This window comes from Durio zibethinus, chromosome 13 (assembly GCF_047325235.1).
Source record: "Durio zibethinus cultivar Kanyao isolate XHJ-2024 chromosome 13, ASM4732523v1, whole genome shotgun sequence".
Taxonomy (NCBI): Eukaryota; Viridiplantae; Streptophyta; class Magnoliopsida; order Malvales; family Malvaceae; genus Durio; species Durio zibethinus.
Genome location: NC_143174.1, coordinates 18423261 through 18440797, shown reverse-complemented (window position 1 = coordinate 18440797; position 17537 = coordinate 18423261). Strand labels below are relative to the sequence as shown.

Here is a 17537-nt window from a genome sequence, read left to right as displayed (position 1 = left end):
TCTATAATCCAAGCTTCCATATCTTCTCTGATTAGTTTCTATACATTTATTAATATCTCTGATGAGTGAGCATAACATAGCTGTTTTACTTTATTACATCACAACAGAGAGAGAGAGAGAGAGAGAGAGAGAGAGAGAGAGAGAGAGAGAGAGAGAGAAAGAGCAGTACACTTCCTTTTTCAAACCGAGGGTGCAAAATGGCTGCAACAGGTCAAAGCAAAGCCTTTGTCATCTCAATATCTTACATATTCTTATCTTCACTTATCGGCACTCTTGCTGCCGTGGCAAAACAACAAGAACTTGATCGAATTTCATCTCTTCCAGGACAGCCACCAGTGAAGTTTTCACAATTTTCTGGCTACGTTACGGTCAATGAGAAACATGGCCGAGCTCTCTTCTACTGGCTGACGGAAGCTACGACAGTTCCAGAGAAGAAGCCTCTTGTTCTTTGGCTCAATGGAGGTCAGTCTTTCTAGCTAGCTACTTCCTCTGTTTTCTTCGCTGTTGATTAATGATATATATCATAGATTCATGTTTTCTTAAAAGTCTGACATCATATTTGGCTCTTGCTCTACATGTTACCATAGTAAAACTGTACTGAAAGTGAATTCCATTTTCTCAAGTTCTTTTTTCCAGTCATTAAGATTGGTCCAGCATTCCAGCTAATTTCACCCTATAGCATATTCAAATCAAATAACTTGCATCACCCATTAAAGGTGATGTCTTCAAGTACCGCATGCAAAAAAATGCGAAACATCCCATAAACAGTTAGTAGAAAACAACCTCTCGTATCACAATGCCATAAACTGATACGAGCACTTCATTTTCCCTGCAATTATTGTATTTTTCTTTATTGGCTCTGTTCTTGAAATTTTGGTATTGATACCAAAATAACGAGCAAAAAAAAATCTCTTGCCTCTCAATAAATGTAGCATTAATCCCTCATCCGCATGTCCTAGCTTGGGTCGTAAACCTATTGCAGGTTCCCACACTATCCACAATTCCAGATACATCAACTCCAGGGGCAAATTAGCTACCTAACACCCCTTAACCAAGGCTAAAATGCACCTTATACCAAGGTCCGTTTCAACTGGAAAGAAAGTATAGTAAAAACAACTGGTTGTTTACGAGGTACCAAAAAGAAAGCCAAAAATAAAACCCACATGGGATCTCGTGATCTATCTCTGTCTGTATCTTTTTAGGGTTTTATTCCTTCTACAACTCACGCTTATTCCTTGTTCTGCATTAACCCGTTCCCTCAGAAAAGCTTTTGCTCTCTGCGTAATTTCTTTGTCTCTTTCTTTTCAATTTGTTTGCATTTGAGTATTTTTTTCAAGGCAAAAAGAAAACCTAAAAGCTACCGCAAAGTGAACCAACTTTTTCCAGTAGAACTGTCCAAAATTTTCCATGTTGCTGCAACCAAAAGATGCCCCTCCCTCTCCTTCTCTTTCACTCTCTCTCACTCTCTTGCTTCTCGTGTCTTCTTGTTTCTTTGAGTAGACTCGAGATAAAGACGGCAGAAAAAAAAAAAAAAAAAAAGAGTGAAAAGAAGCTAGCCCCAACTCTCACGCACTGTTCCTTCGTTCCTTGGTCGCACGCGCATTCAACAGACAAGGTGACGGTGATGATGATGTGGCCTTGCCCGAGGTGTTCTGAGTTATGACCCAAAAACGGAAGGGGAATTTAGTTTTTCTTTTTTTTTCCCTTTTGTTACTCGGTTTAAAGAAAACACACACAAAAGTTAAAGTAAAGCGCAGGAAATATAATATAATAATATGGGTCGTATTAATGATGGAAGCCGACATCTCAGAAGAAAATTAAACTGTTTCTAGTGTATTTTATTAAGAGCAAAGAGGGTAAGTCTTCCTTCTCAGATTACTCCAGCGGTGACAACATTAAATATCTCCCGCTGAGGATGAAAATGAAAAGATGTAGTCACAATCTTGCCTAATAGTTTAGAGTAGACAAATTGACTGAACTGTTACGGTATTGAATACTTCCACTTTCACATTCGTATTCCAAGCAAAATTTTTGAGTATGGTATAGTTTAAGGAAAGCAACACCTTTTTCCTCTTGAATTTGTGATTTTTAGTTAGTTCTTTGACTATGAAGAAGAGGGGGGATAGCTATTTTTGTGTAGAAGATGTTGCAGTTCCATTGATTAGCTAAATTATTCTACTAATAAAAACTACAGCAATGGTCATTTCTATTGATCATTGACAGCCCCGACTTCTGCAGTTCTGCTCCACACACCAGATTGACCCTACTCCAAGTGATTATTTAGCTAGGCAGGAATAGAGGCATCGCATTTCACATGGTGGAACTGAAACTGGGCCACTCTTCAATATAGCCCCCCCCCCCCCCCCCCCTCCCCCGGGGCCCCGTACGACCCTCTCTTTTCTTGCTTGAAATCATGCAGTTTTAATTGTGTTAGCCTTTATTTATTGTGGTCGGGAAAATTCTGCCTTCATATCACTGTTATCTTTGAACCATTGAACCTCTCATTCAAGGGTCACATCTGTTCTTGGTCCAAAACTGCCTTCCATTTGCATTTATCAAAGAACTGCTGGTACTACAATGTTTCCTCCTGTATATATTGAAGATCAAGGTTTATCAAGAAATAACAACCTGAAAATGATTTCTTCAGATTAATTAATTTGATGATTTTTATTTGCCACTGACTCGCTGTGCAGGGCCAGGTTGCTCATCTGTGGCATATGGAGCAGAGGAAATGGGACCATTTCGGGTTAATAAAACTGGCTCGTCTCTTTATCTCAACATGCATTCATGGAATATAGGTAATAATCAAGCATGTATTAGTTGTATGCATGTCTTGAATTTGGTTTCTAAATGGAAAAATCACATGAAGGGAATATCAAATATTAGTGATGTTGATGAAACAAACTTCATTTAAATGGTCATAATCCTTTTTTTCAGCACTTATTTTCCTATCTAACTTTGTATCTGATTTTTCCTCATGTTTTACAGAAGCAAATATTCTGTTTCTCAAATCACCTGCTGGAGTTGGATTCTCTTACACAAATACAAGCTCCAATCTTAAAGACTCCGGAGACAGTCGGACAGGTGTTTTCAATTTGCAGCTAACCACTTCTTTTCCCTAATTTCATTCGTGTATCATTCTTTAATCCTGATAGTAATTTGTTTGTGACACAGCTCAGGATTCTCTTATTTTTCTCATCAGTTGGATGTCAAGATTTCCACAATACAAGCACAGAGAATTTTACATTGCTGGAGAAAGTTATGCAGGTATATAAAGCTTTCCAAATTCTTCCCTCAAGAAAGAAACGTCTGAACTGACAAAATTGATAATGTTTATATAGGGCATTATGTTCCCCAGTTGGCCAAGAAAATTCATGATTATAATAAAGCCTATTCGGGTCCAATCATCAATCTTAAAGGATTTATTGTAATAATAATTTTCACTTTTGTCGATAACTAAGATATCAGAAACAATCAACCAAAAAGCTCTATATAGAGCTCACGGACTTAAAAACTTTTTTAATCAAATCATACAGGTTGGAAGCGCAGTTACAGACAATTGCTATGACAGCATTGGAACTGTTACATTCTGGTGGAGCCATTCCATGATATAAGATAGAACCTACAAAACCATCATCAAATATTGCAACTTCACAGCAGAGAAAAGTTCTAAAAAATGTGATGATGCTGTCAGTTATGCCATTAACCACGAGTTCGGAGACATTGATCGATACAGCATTTGCACTCCATCTTGCTTGGTATTGACAAACAAATCAGCAAGGCATATAAGGCTCAACAACACTCTCTTGCATAGACGTGCTTTTGGGTGTGATCCTTGTACTGAAAATTATGCTGAGAAATACTATAATCGGCCGGACGTGCAAAAGGCTATGCATGCAAATACTACTGGAATTCCTTATAAATGGACCGCTTGCAGGTTTTTTCAACGATACTTTTGTCATTAACTTGAATTCTTTCTGAAAATGGGGGTTTGGTGATTGAGAAATGATTTTTGTCATTGGACAGTGATGTTCTCATAAAAAACTGGAAGGATTATGAAAATTCCATCTTACCTATATACAAAGAGCTGATTGCAGCAGGTCTAAGAATATTCGTTTTCAGGTGAGTTTCAAACAATCAGTCCAAGATCATTAGAAATTTCTCACCATGTTTTTCATTTTCAAATTTAGTTTTAGTCTTTATTTTACTTTTTTAATTGGAAACCTCATTTAAAAATATCTTAAATTTTGTCCTTAGAAAAATTAATCAGAGATACAAATTTCCATAACCGACCTGGCTCGGGTCCTAGTATTTACATTAGCAAAAGTCAATGGTATATTATAAAAGGATACAAAAACTCTTTTCTTTTTTGGATGAAGGAAATAAATACTCTTATAATAGTAAGATACTCTTTCCTTTAGATACTGGCAGCGGATGTAAGTCGCGGTTAAAGATCGGGAGGTGAGACAGGCTGACAATTACCATTCTCTAGCTGAATTAGCTTATGGCAAGATGTTTCCAATCATATGAATGACAATAGACTTTTGCTACTGCTCCGAAATTAGGCTTTAGAGGTTAAGTGTTTGACTGTACTTGACGATAAGGATACAGGATTGTGTTACTGCATGATTTTAATCTGCACTGGACCTGATTTTTTTTTTTTCCAAAAACTAACAGAATGTAACGTGCCATAATTACTTCTGTTGAATGCAGTGGAGACACAGATTCAGTTGTACCTGTGACTGCCACCAGGTTTTCCCTTAGCCATCTCAACCTCCATATCAAAACACCATGGTATCCTCGGTACTCTGGCAACGAGGTACTCACATCTTACACCATATTTGATTCCCAAAATGTGGTTTTTTTAGCAGTACATTCTTGTATTTCCTTCTGCTTTTTCTTTTTCTTTTCCGATTTTGCATTTCCACAAGTGTGTTATAGATTCAGTTTGAATCAAATATGATTGACTAGGTTGGAGGGTGGACAGAAGTTTATCAAGGACTAACTTTTGCAACAGTCAGAGGAGCTGGCCATGAAGTTCCACTATTTTAACCCAGGAGAGCTTTCATTCTTTTCAGGTCTTTCTTGGTAGGGAAAGAACTGCCAAACTCTAAATGAACTTCTTAAGAAGACAGGAAAAAGGCCAATTATTTCGGCTTTCAAGTCTGTTGAGCAAACGTAAATCTACCAGTTAGAGCAAAATCTCCATTTAATTAATTTATGGGTGATTAGAGTTAGAAATTATTCATTCAAATTAGGATTTCTTGTTATTTACTTAAAGATGATCAGTTCTATTCCATTTCATAGTCGGGCAAACCCGAAACGACAGAAACTGGACAAGATTTTTTAATCTAGTATACCGTCGACAATCTTGAGAGCAACCACTTACAAAACTTAGAGGAAAAGGAGCATTAATCCGTTTTTTCATTTCGAGTTTTGACCTTCAACAATGAGAAAATTCCCTCACCACTGTTTCATTGCCAGATAAACAGGATTGTAACAAGATAATTTCATTCTTCAACGTCCTTTCAAGGAACATGGCCGATATAAACATTGCTAAACCACTAAGGCCTCATTTGGAAGTCCCCATTTTTTTTTTTTTTTTAATTTTATGCAACTGGCAGTGTCAAGGTGTTTGGGTAATAGCAGTGAGAAGGGATGGCTTTTATCTATCCACTGGAGTTAATAGTTACAATTGAAAGTTTTTTATTCCCATTGCACCTTTTATTTTTATTTTGCCCTGGATTTTTTTTTTTTTGGTTTTTTTTACTCTTAAAGTTATAAAGATTTTCATTACATTTAAACCTTACTTTTTTAATTTTTTTCCATTTTGATTTTTTATTTTAAAATTTTAAAATAAATAAATTTATTTAATAAAAATAAATATATTATATAACAAATAATATGTATCAATATTTTTGTATTGAATTAAAATTTTAAATTTTAAATGTTATAAATAATATTAAAATATATAAATATATTTTATCAATACACTTTTCAAATAAAATCTTTAACAATTATTTTTTATTTTCACATCATCATCATTATTAATTTATTGTCCAAACATATATCATATTATTGATTTAAAGTTACAATAATCAATTTCACAATTACAAAAACTATTTTCACTACCACCATTATTTTTAATTTCATTTAAATTAATCTCACCATCAACCTTAAGCCAACCTTCCCACACAGTTGCCTGGTAGAACGTGCGGGGGGTATTCAAACTCGAAAGTCTTACTTTCTTGTGCGCGTTTCTTATGTGACACTCGACTAGCTAAGAAGGCAACATTGAAGCCAAAGATATGAGTAAATATAAAGAGTAATAGATTAATCCAAAAAAGAAAAGAATTTTCAATCTAACTTCTTCGGGATACTTTTGCTGCTGTTGTCTTTTGCGTGGAACATTGAAATAAGTATACAGATCCACGAGAACTAGTTTTAGAGGATGGATGGAACGGGGCATTCGCAAATATTATAGGAGAAAAAAGAAAGTTTTCTTCCTCTCTTCACTCATTTTCATTTAGGGGTGTGAAAATAAATGCCTTCGAAATTGAACAGGTAATGAATTTCTTCGTACTGGTGTAACATCAAAGCATTTTAGAACAGAAAGTGCAAGTTCCATCAGAAAATCACAATACAAAATTCATAGTCAGAAGTACAAATGAGCATTTCTGCATTGGTTTGTGCACAAAATTGAAACCCATCCAGGTGCCAGTAGAGAGATCGTCATTGCTTCAATCCCTCACTCAGACCTTGTGGCATTCCTAAGCTTTGTGCAAGATCACTCATCCTTTCCTTCATAGCCTGAGAAAAAGGAACAAGAAATTCTCAGTAAAAGTCATTCTGAAAAAGGTTCTGCCTCCTATAACTATAAAAAATCATGAGGTTATCACCTGGACACTTTTTTGGTGGGCATCCTTGTATGCTTCATTAACTAAAAAAGATAGCTTCTGCACATATTAATTTTTATAAATAAAAAAAAATTAGCAGGTTGATATGCCAATCAAGCAAAACCACACAAGAATTTTTAAATTCTTCTCAATGCCTTATAATCGCAGCCCAACATGGGCCATTATTAGGACCCAACTAAACCAATTGTAAGTTACAAAACTGTTTCTTCCCCTGTACCATTCCTTAAAAAGCATTTTGAAAATAAAAAGCACCTAAGACATGACCATAATAGAGGAGTCATCTCAAATAATCTTATGGAAAAATAGTTTAATAATTGTAAACTCACTTCTACACCCAATTCCATTGCTGCCTCAGTAATCTCTATTCGTATAGGTTGCTGGTTTCCAGATAATGTTGCCTAAAATAGAAAATATTCTCAGTCAGAACATCTGCAAACTACAATAGAAAGATACCTCATACAGTCGGCTTGAGACATAAAGCAGCAACAGTTCATTAGACAACATGAAACTGATATCGAACCATTCTTCATCTAAGCCTTCTTTATATTGTTCTATCTATCCTTAAGATTCAAGATCATAAAGAGACTTACAACCATAATAGTTTTGGATAAAAAGTATTTAAATCTAGGAATTTTGTTAAAAACAACATTCTTTTCACAGTAACTTCACCCACAAAAGACAGAAAAATTCAATTGAAGCAAAATAGGTGGAAAGTTATTCAGCGGAACAAAAAGTGGTAAAGTAAATTGGAACCTAAAAACTGGAATAAATTGATATACTTTAGCTTGAACCATGTTACTAATGTCAATGTAGCTAGCCATGTGAAGCAGTAGATGACATTACTAGAACCAGAGAGAGAGAAAGAGAACTATAATAACATACCTTTATCAGCTCACCTTCGCAGTAGCCATCAAACTCTGCTCTGTAATACAGGATGAAACCAATGGAACTCACACACAGAAAGAAACTAAAAGTTCAGATAATAATAGGGGTAATACAAGATCCATACGCAGCAAGTTCCTTTTGCACTCGCACAGCCTCAACCTGGACCACCATTTGTGCTTTCTTCACTGTCTCATAGAGATTTTGCATGTTTCCAAGAATTCCTGCCTAAAATAAAATTAGTTTCAGAGGATGGAGTGAGAGTCATACATGATGCAGTGTTCTAACTATCAACGTGCAATTGTGAAAAATGACGAAGCTTGAGTAGCAGTTAACTGAAGCATAATGCCAGGTCACATGACTCAAGCAGTCAATCAATTTAAGAACTTTGAAATGGATCAGTGATTATGAAACAGAGTGCAAATCTAACGACAAGACAGAGGATTGGAGCCATGCATGCACAGTGGCTGCCTATAATCTCTCTCTGGCTCTCTCCATTTATATGTATAGGTGTAATAAAGTGAAAAAGGACACAAGCTGAACCTTGCTAGCATATAATTGACTTAGACTACCATCAAAATGGCAATTTATACTGGGCTTTCCTTGTCTTCTATCCCAACCGCACTCAGAACTTTAGTAAAAACATATTTCGAACAAATTAGATTATATGACTTCATACAGGATACTTGCTTCCTTATTTTTGCAGGCAGCCTCACAGGATCTGTTTCACTCATGGATTGATACATAAGTGGCCTATGCATATCCAGAAGTACTTTCGTTTCTCATTATCTTTAACATGGAGAAAGAACAAAGGCATTTGATGGAACATGCATCCAATGACTAGGCATGGACAGCAAAATATAGCTTATCTTGACATGAGGCATATAATATAATGAAAAAAAGACCATGTAAGTGTTCCACACTAACCTACTCAACTACCAAGATCAAATGCCACCAATAAGTTTTTCACATAAATTGCATATGATAAAACATGAATCCAATGAATAGGTATGAAGTGCAAATATAGCTTATCTAGACATAGGCATATAATATGAAAAAACAAAGACCGCATAAGTGCTCCACACTGACCAACAACTACCAAAGATCAAATACTACCAATAAGTGTTTCACATAAATTGCTAGAGGTAACAAGTAAAACATGTATATCAATCAAAGGGACATTGAAACTTAGAGATAACAACACTTAATGCATAATTTGAAGCATCATTTTCAATTATAGACAAGGCTGGGACCAACACAACTAGTATTAGCTACTGGTAAAATTAATGGGGAATTAATTATAATAAAACGGTCACAAAAATATTAGAGCGTGAATCAGACCATAAAAATGCTAAGGAGGCTATTATTCCCATAATCAGGAATGCATGCTAGATGCTACTCAATGTCAGAGATTAATGCAGCCATTTCTAAAGAATAGTTTAAAATCTGGAGTGCATGTTAGATGCTACTCAATGTCAGAGATTAATGCAACCATTTCTAAAGAATAGTTCAAATTAACATGCACCATACACCAGAAAGGAAGGTAAGCATAACTGACCTTGGAAGATGCATCATCACCCTTCTCACTATTTTCCTTTTTTCCTCCAAATAGACCACACACACGTAGAGATCTATAATTGTACCCAGATTTCCGATGACCTGACAATGATAAAAACTGCTTACCAGCTGGATTTGAATTCAAATTAAGCTTACCTGAAAACCATCAGCAGAAAAACAAATTATAACCCAATCTTTAACACCATAAATTGGGTAACTTAATGCAGATAAACACTCAACCGCAAAATAGACACTAGAAGTATATATAAAAAAAAAAAGCACACAGAAAAGCAAACAGTCCTCGGTTTGGTTACTAAGAAAATTTCTATTTCTACTTAATAAAAGGAGAAAAGGGGAATCAATACAACTATTTCAGCCATGCTGATACTACATTTCTTCTAAAAACAAGCACAATAATAAACCCACAAACAAAATCAAAGCTTTTGCATAGTGTATTCTGATCCTTTATTTTAGCAACCAAGGAGAGAGAGAGAGAGAGAGAGAGAGAGTGTTACCAAGAGAGAGTGATGGGATGGGCTTCTTCCAGTCATTGCCTCCGTGTAGGTTAGATACTTGAGCAGCCATGGCAGCTGTCGAAGCCATTGCTTTTGCAGGTTCCCTTGACCCAAAGATTTTTCAGATATTTCTATGGAGTGTAGACAGAATGTGAGGGGATTTCACAAGATAAAGTGTGGTTTTTTTGGCTTTTATTTTCCGTGTTTAGAATTTTTTGTAATTGTTTTTGAGGGACAAATAAGAGGAAGATACGTAATCAAGACCGGATAGTTTGGCTTTCGTCGCGGTGGAACGTGGAAGTCAGAAATGAAAAGAAAAGGTCACTTTTGTAAATAAAAAATTCAAGATTCTTTTTATATAAATGGAAAACTCTTTTTGGACCGAAATATAGGAATGGGCGAGTGTAGTAATAGTGTTGGGATTTTCGGGCACATTTTTGCCTCTTGGGCCATTGACATGGCTGAACTGGTTATTGTTGTTGTTTATATTTTATATATTTCCAACACAACTTGAAAAAGCCCAAACCAATTTGATACTCCATTTTTAGATGGAATCATCGAAAGGTAGTTGGTTTAACAACATATATATATATTGGTGCTAATCACCATACAATCCTGATTTTTAAGTCTTATTTCTGTCATCTCATTTTAATTTTACTTCAGCTATTCAATCACTTAGCTATGAATTAGTCTATTTGAAGAAGTGCTCACAGACATGGTATAAGTATCTGTTCCAATGTTTATAGATAAAGAAATGGTACTTTTTATGCACTCGATACAGGTTTTGGTCAGTCATTTGCCATAGCTTTGTATTTAGTTATTTTCTTTTGGTTCCCTGTCAGTTTGTTGAGCTTTTCCATAGGGAGTGATCGTCAAAAAGATGCATTGAGCTTTCAACAAAGTCGGCTACTTCCTTGACTTGTTCCAAACCCCGGAAACAAGTTCAAACCAAAGAGTCATGGTCGTGCTGAAAGTCTGGTTAAGCCTACAGGAAATGACTATTCTGTTCAATTTTATGGTCAACTATGTACACAAGGCAATTTCAGTCTTTCCCTTCCCAGTTCTCACTATTATTTCTTTCACTTTTCAATTGCAAATTAACAAAGTGAAAAACCAATTCTGATTTGTAAACACTAAACAGTGATAACTAATAAGCACTACAAGTCGTCAATGGTGGAAGTGGCCACTTTGCTTCTGTTTCTGTCATTTAATGGGCCCACGGGCTTAACTCATAAGCAAAGCTACTGGCACTTATTTTACTAAAAAAAAAAAAGGTTTCGAAAATGCATGCTTGCTTTAAACAGTTTTTAACAGCGGAAAGCACAAATCTGCTTAAACAGCTGAGACAATTGGAGGAACATAAAGGACATTTTTTCAACCTTTTTGGTTATCCACTTGTTAACTTTTGACATATTCGCAAGTGGTTGTTTCACATGGACATTTGGAATTTGGAACTGCAGAATAAAGGCCTCAAACTGATAAAAGCATCATAACTCTCTTTAATGAAATTAGATATGCTTGAAGTGACATGATGATGGCGAGTCCATGCCGTAAGTGATAAGCTGATATGTTTGTTTCCTAGATGGGTGTCAATCTTTACGGGTAATTCTTTGCCAAATGGAAGAAATTATATGGAAATTTCTTCAATTTCACTCACATGTCTGTATCAGATAACATCATACGTCTGTGCAAGGAATTAATTATTAGTGGAAATGAAATGGGAAAGACAACGAGATAGGCAAGAAAGCTAGCGTTCTCTGCCATCTGTGAAAACTGATAGTAATAAAGCCAAACCATCCCTCTCTTTAAAACATTCATATGCATCATGCTTGTATCTTTTTTATCAGATTCAAATTTTAAATGAATAAATAGTAAGAGAACAAGGTTACCGACAGTGCTGTACAGAAGGGAAACAAACTTCAAGAGACCCCAAGCAGCTTTTTCCTGCCCTTTTTCCCCATCCTTCGCCTTTCTTAAGCTATTCAAAGGTTTGTAGCAGAAGTTGCTGGTAGGGATGGCAACGGCCTACCCTTTAATATTTACATTTGCCTTCCATCCAATCCCCAATTTAGGAAAAAAAAAATCTGATTAATCTCAATCAGATTTTTTATTTTAAAAAATAATAATCTGACCCTGCCTCAGAACCCTCTGTTGTTTTACTATTCTTAGTTGCTGGCTTCACCATGGTGGAATTGCGCCATTAATTGTGGTACTGTTACTGTACAACTGATATGGACCGTATTTTAACAAGATACCCTCCCCACTTTTATGAAAATAGGTAATATAAACGACGAATTTATGTGATTAGATTGGCAGTAACAAATATCAACCACAATACCTTGTAGATAAAAGAGGATAAGTGTACAGATTGGCAGTCATCGACTTTGTGGGTTTCCACTTTCCAGCATTTACAAAGGGGCATGAAGTTCTGGCTATGAAAGATAGGATGGTGTCATTCCAGGGTCAGGTGGGCAGATCAGTAGATGTGGATGGGGATATTGCTGGTTTTATTCAAAAGGTTAACTCTAATGGGGGAATTTAATAGCAGGAAACTACTCAGGCAGCTCCTGCAAGTGGGATTTGATCCTATCCATCCACACAGGTTGACTCTCAAAGGAGTCCCTGGCTTGAAGCCAAATTTGGGTTTATTCCCTCTCTTTTAACAGATAAACTTTGGAAAGGTGTGGGGGGTAAAAAGAAAGCTCCGGAGGGAAAGGGGAAGACGCATCCTTGAGAACAAAGGAAAGTGAAGGGGCATGTTAGGAAATTAATAGGCAATGGACCTGGACCTCGACTATAATTGTTGTGTGAAACGAAAAGCATCTATCTCATTGAAATCTATCATCAGTGATCACACCACAAAGGCCAAAGCCTACAAAAATAAGGTACCTCGAACAGCTGGAAACCCCAGCACCAGCAACAACAACACATCAGAAAACAGCATCATCCTATTTTATCCTCCTGCTTTTTTCAGCGCAACCTTCTCTCTCTAAGAAAAGAAAAACAGTTTTTCCATTCTTTGTCTACATGGGAAAAACAAACCAAAATATACAAAGAAAAGAAGAAAAATGGAAAGTCCACGCAACCTCTTCAATATCAAAGAGACACACACCACCCAACTCTCTCTATCTTCAATGGCCCAGCTGGACCAAAATTTATGTAGAAGAAAAACAAAAAAGAAAGGAAAGATAGAGAGAGAACGGAAAGAGGTAGAAGATGTCTTCAAATGTCCTCTAACCAAACCCACCTCACGAAAAACTCTCTTTCACAAAGCCAATTAAAAACATGTTTACCGGAAATACCCTTCTGCAACCCCCCAAAAAATATCATCTTCATCGCTGTCTCAACTCTCAAAAGAAACATTTTTTTCACCGAGTTATGTGGGCTTCTTTGGGTTTTCTTTGTCTCGGTCAGAGTTTTTCACAGAGTGAACAGGAAAGCGAGAACCTTCCTGTCTCTCTCTCTCTCTCTCTCTCTCTCTCTCTCTCTCTCTCTCTCTCTCTATTTTCTTGTTTATCTTCCTCTTATATCTTTGTCTACGCTTATTCTTTCCTTTTATTATTTCTTGCCCACACCTCTTTCTTCTTTCTCATCTAATGTTCTTTCTTCCCTTTGTTTCTTTCTCTTCCTCCATATTTCCATATTTTGGCTTCTTGGGTTCTTCTCTTAATCTCTCACCTGTGATCTGAAACATGAAGAAGATGAAAGGGGTTGCGGCTGCTGCTGCAACTGTCATGGAGTACTCTCCATATGCTGTGTATGAGGACCAAAGGACGAGGTTCAAGCACCAGAGCCTTATGCAAGACTTTGAAGACTTGCACAAAGTAATTACTTCTGCGGATTATTTAGATTTACAGTTACTTTTTTCAGATTTCATTAGATCCGATGTTTGTAATCCTCTGGGTTTTCCTGATTTATGTTCTTATCTTCAATCTTTTGGTTGAGAATAAGAATGATTGTTGGATATTATGTTTTGGTCTCAACTTGATGGAGATCTTGCCTTATCCGAGCTAGGAAATGATCCTTCTTTTGTATGCGTTTCCTATGTGGTTTTGTCAGCTTGCTCGTTTTAGTTTTCTGTTTTTTGATGAGTTGAAAGATGAGGAAATATTAACTTTTGGTTGTTGTTCTACGTGAATATCTCCCCACCTTCCTATGGAACACAATGAAGTTTCCCTATTTGTCTTGAATTTTCTAAATTTTCGTTACTGTTGCTGGGAACATTTTTTCGATATCTGTTTTGTAGTTAGCTCGGAAACCTGAAAAATAATTTGAAATGGCTCCTTTTGTTGTCTTTTGATCCAGTGAGCTTTCTTTGTTGGATTGGACAAGATGATTGTATTTAAGTTTTTTAGTGTATTGCAAGGTTTGATAATAAAATTTTTGGTTGTTTTCCGTCTAAATACTCCAATAGAGATTTTTTAAAGTAATTTAAGACTTATTATGGCTTCTGACAAACTACAAAACAAAGGGCTGTACGTTTTAACCCTCCTCCCTCCAAAAAGAGAAGAATTTAAGGCTCCTTTGCCTTTATAAAATTGAACAGCTTTTGATTATTTCTGTTATTATTAGTTTATTGTACACTTAAGCCCTGAGTTGAGCCTTAACTAGATTTTATGTGCTTTGTGTTTTTCAGGAAACAGAGGCCATGAGAAAGAAATTGCAGAAGATGAAAGAGCAAAAATTGACCCTGTTGGCTGAAGTCCAGTATGATCTTGTTCCTCCATAAATTTGTAGGATTTGCATAACTTTAGAATTATAATTATTAATAATCAATGTAGAGTTAACATTTTAAGTTTTGACCATAAATTTTTTTTCAGGTTTTTGAAACGGAGGCACAAGTTCTTGTTGCAAAACCAATCTTCAAACACCCCAGCAGAGGGAAACCTTGTTCCATCACCGAATATGATGATTAGAAGTAAATCAAAGATGAAGGATAAGAAAACAACTGGAAAGAAACATACTTTGCGATGCCTTGATTTGAACCAAAAGGGAAAGACTTACAGTGAAAACGAAACCACTTTCACTCATCCTTCTCTGATGTTTGACTTAAACGAGAACCAGCAGAAAAATTTCAGTGGAAAGGAGGAAGTTACTTTGCGAAGTTCTTTGCCGATTCTTGATTTAATTCAGAAGGAAAGGCTTTACCGGGGAAAGGAGGCCACTGCCCGAAGCATGACACCAATTTTTGATTTAAACCAGATTTCGGTAATCTATTTGAACTATTACGTGTTATTGTGATTAAAATTTGCATGCTATAATCTTTTATTATGAGCTAATGTCTCCTAAATTGTCTTCTATGGCAGAGAGAGGAGGAAGAACTACAGGCTAATGATAATCCAGTCGGGATAGAGGAATTCAAGAAAGGTTCAATCAGAATTGGAAGTGATGAGCAGCACAATGATATTAAAATATTAGCCTATAGGAATTCTAGAAATGGCCCAAACAGAGTTGGGAAAAGAAGGATCTCATGGCAAGATCAGGTGGCATTGAGGGTTTAAGTCTCTTACTTGCGATAGAAGTGCTCAATTTGGAGGGGTTGGGAACTGTGAGTTTAGTTTGCCTCCCTCCACCTGTTTTAATTGCTTTATGTTCTTTCTTTTTTTTTTTTTTTTTCCACTTTGTAAAAAAGAAATATAGTTGCATCTATGAAATTTATATAGATAAATATCAAAATTGGTGGTTGGAATCAGGTATATTCTCACCGAAATGTTGTTTACTTGTATCATGACTCATCAATGCTGCTCTTGTTTGGTCGGAGTAATCGAGAAGCAACTTGGTGCTTGCAGTTATTTGTGGTGTGAATGATTGTTGGAAGATTCAAAATTTTGTTCCTTAGCCTAGCACATCCTAGTTCATATTTGCTAAGAAATGGAAGGTGCCGGCAGCTTCATCTTCTTACATGAAATGGCTATTTTGAGTAAGATGAAGGTTGTCGTCACTTTCGATCAGAATGCAAACGCAAATCCACAATATCCAAGGTTGTGGGTCCTCACCAAGCTCCTGAAGCAAATGCAAACACAAATTGATGCCAAAGTGGAAGGTGAAATTAGTTCAAATATTACAAAAGATAGGAGCTTGGATGTTAGGTAAAGCCTCGATTCAAGCACTCTCCAGGATCAGATAGCGATTCTGCAATAGAAACCTTGGACGGGGATGTTACATTCTAACTTTTCTTAAGGTAATTAAAGGCTGCCATAGAATCTTACTGTCATCAGTTTCTCTATCAATAGGAAAATGAAATTTGGTTTCTGGTTGTTAGGGAATAGTAAGATTCGAGTATTCTGCTATACTCTCTTTGCCTGTAAATTCAAGGACGTTCTAACTGTCGGTAGTTATGGAGAAATTTCGTAGTTGCACTTATCACTCAAATGTTTTGGAGACTTGTCTGTCGCAAACCAGCTGGAAAGCATTGGTCCTCTATGTGCGTCTTGTCTGCAGTTCCAAAGGTGCAGCAACGTCAAATTAATGGCTTTTTACTCTAAATCCTTGGTATCTAAGCAATTAATCAATCTTGGGCGCACCTCATTAAATTTTGGATTTCAGCTAAAATACCAACTTCTAATTAAATGTCTCAGTACAAAAGATGCAGAGAAAGAGAGAGAGAGAGCAATTTTCATAGCTTCCAACACGTATCTGCAGAGTAGATTTTGTTTGCTTCGTCGGCCACCACATCCGTGACTTCCGGCATCTGAGTACCATCAGTTCTTGCCTGCTCAGTGACTGTATTGGTAGTGGATCATTATTTTCGTCAAGTTCCAGGAGTCGGGCAATGTGCATGTTCCCCTTTTTTTATGAGTTTCCTTTACCATCTCATAATACGCACCAACCGAACACATTTGACACCAGAACTCAAATATAGTGGCACAAATCAATTGTTAGAGATTGATGTCATGAGTCATGCAAGTCTTTTTTATTTTCTTTGTCATCGCTGACGCTTGTATACTCATTTATTTGCGGAAGGTTGCACACTTTATATGATATTAATCCTGTTGAAACTTTAGTTCGACAAATATGTTTTAAAATGTTATTAATGAAATGTATGCTTAACTTCAAAAATTTTATTTGCTAGATATCATTATTTTTTCCATTGAAAGATTGTAGTTAACAACGAATGAGATGAGGTGATAATAACCACTCAAATATATTACAGCTGATAATGGTGAAATAAGAATAATGACAACCACGATGGTTACGGTTGACGAAAGATGAAATGAATGAAGCAATGAAGTGATGAAGCCCACAATGACTTAGCATTGTCAAACGGCCGGATCAGGGAGAGCCAAGGCTACTACAGCTACTAGGTTGGGAAAAAATGATAGTTGTGGGCCCTCAACCGCGTAGATAATGCAAAAGATGTTATTTAGATATGCAATGTTAAATGTAATTGTGGTAAAGCATTGATGTTAGCGACAGCTGTAGAGATAAATGTATAAGATGAAATGTCTGTAGTAGTTATGAAGGTATCTACAGTGGTTATGATAGTGAGCGTATGGAGCATTATATTTATAACGAATAAAAAAATTTAGATTTTACTATCTAAAATAAAGAAATTAAAATTTTTGGGTAGAGACCTAATATTTAGTAATTAGGATTTAACTGAATGTATTTCGATTTTCAATCAAAATTAACTCATTTTAAAATTTGACTCTAACAACTATAATAA

The 17537-nt window shown here is 36.1% G+C and overlaps 2 protein-coding genes and 1 pseudogene across 4 annotated transcripts; 2 read left to right on the top strand and 1 right to left on the bottom strand.

Moving 5' to 3' along the window:
* The first annotated feature begins 197 nt into the window (after positions 1-197).
* Positions 198-5118, top strand: LOC111302889 (serine carboxypeptidase 24-like; annotated as a pseudogene). Its single transcript, XR_016326826.1, has 9 exons — positions 198-462; positions 2670-2798; positions 2989-3084; positions 3175-3267; positions 3342-3427; positions 3537-3937; positions 4027-4122; positions 4714-4819; positions 4972-5118. The product of XR_016326826.1 is annotated as a serine carboxypeptidase 24-like (transcript).
* Positions 5119-6534: 1416 nt separating this feature from the next.
* Positions 6535-10181, bottom strand: LOC111302890 (nucleoid-associated protein At4g30620, chloroplastic-like). Of its 2 annotated transcripts, none has more exons than XM_022898776.2 (7): positions 9872-10181; positions 9358-9458; positions 7927-8027; positions 7800-7839; positions 7244-7315; positions 6900-6956; positions 6535-6810 (listed from the first exon to the last, which is right to left on the bottom strand). In XM_022898776.2, exons 1-7 carry the CDS (start codon positions 9957-9959, stop codon positions 6733-6735), a joined length of 537 nt encoding a protein of 178 aa, XP_022754511.1. In that variant the 5' UTR covers positions 9960-10181; the 3' UTR covers positions 6535-6732. The 2 variants fall into 2 exon arrangements, with proteins under 2 accessions (XP_022754511.1, XP_022754510.1); XM_022898775.2 differs by having other exon boundaries at positions 9358-9512; positions 9872-10170.
* Positions 10182-11509: 1328 nt separating this feature from the next.
* On the top strand, positions 11510-15663 carry LOC111302887 (uncharacterized). Its single transcript, XM_022898772.2, has 4 exons — positions 11510-13695; positions 14508-14578; positions 14692-15079; positions 15178-15663. The coding sequence occupies exons 1-4, from the start codon at positions 13564-13566 to the stop codon at positions 15370-15372; spliced, it is 786 nt and encodes a 261-aa protein (XP_022754507.2). The 5' UTR covers positions 11510-13563; the 3' UTR covers positions 15373-15663.
* The last annotated feature ends 1874 nt before the right edge of the window (positions 15664-17537 follow it).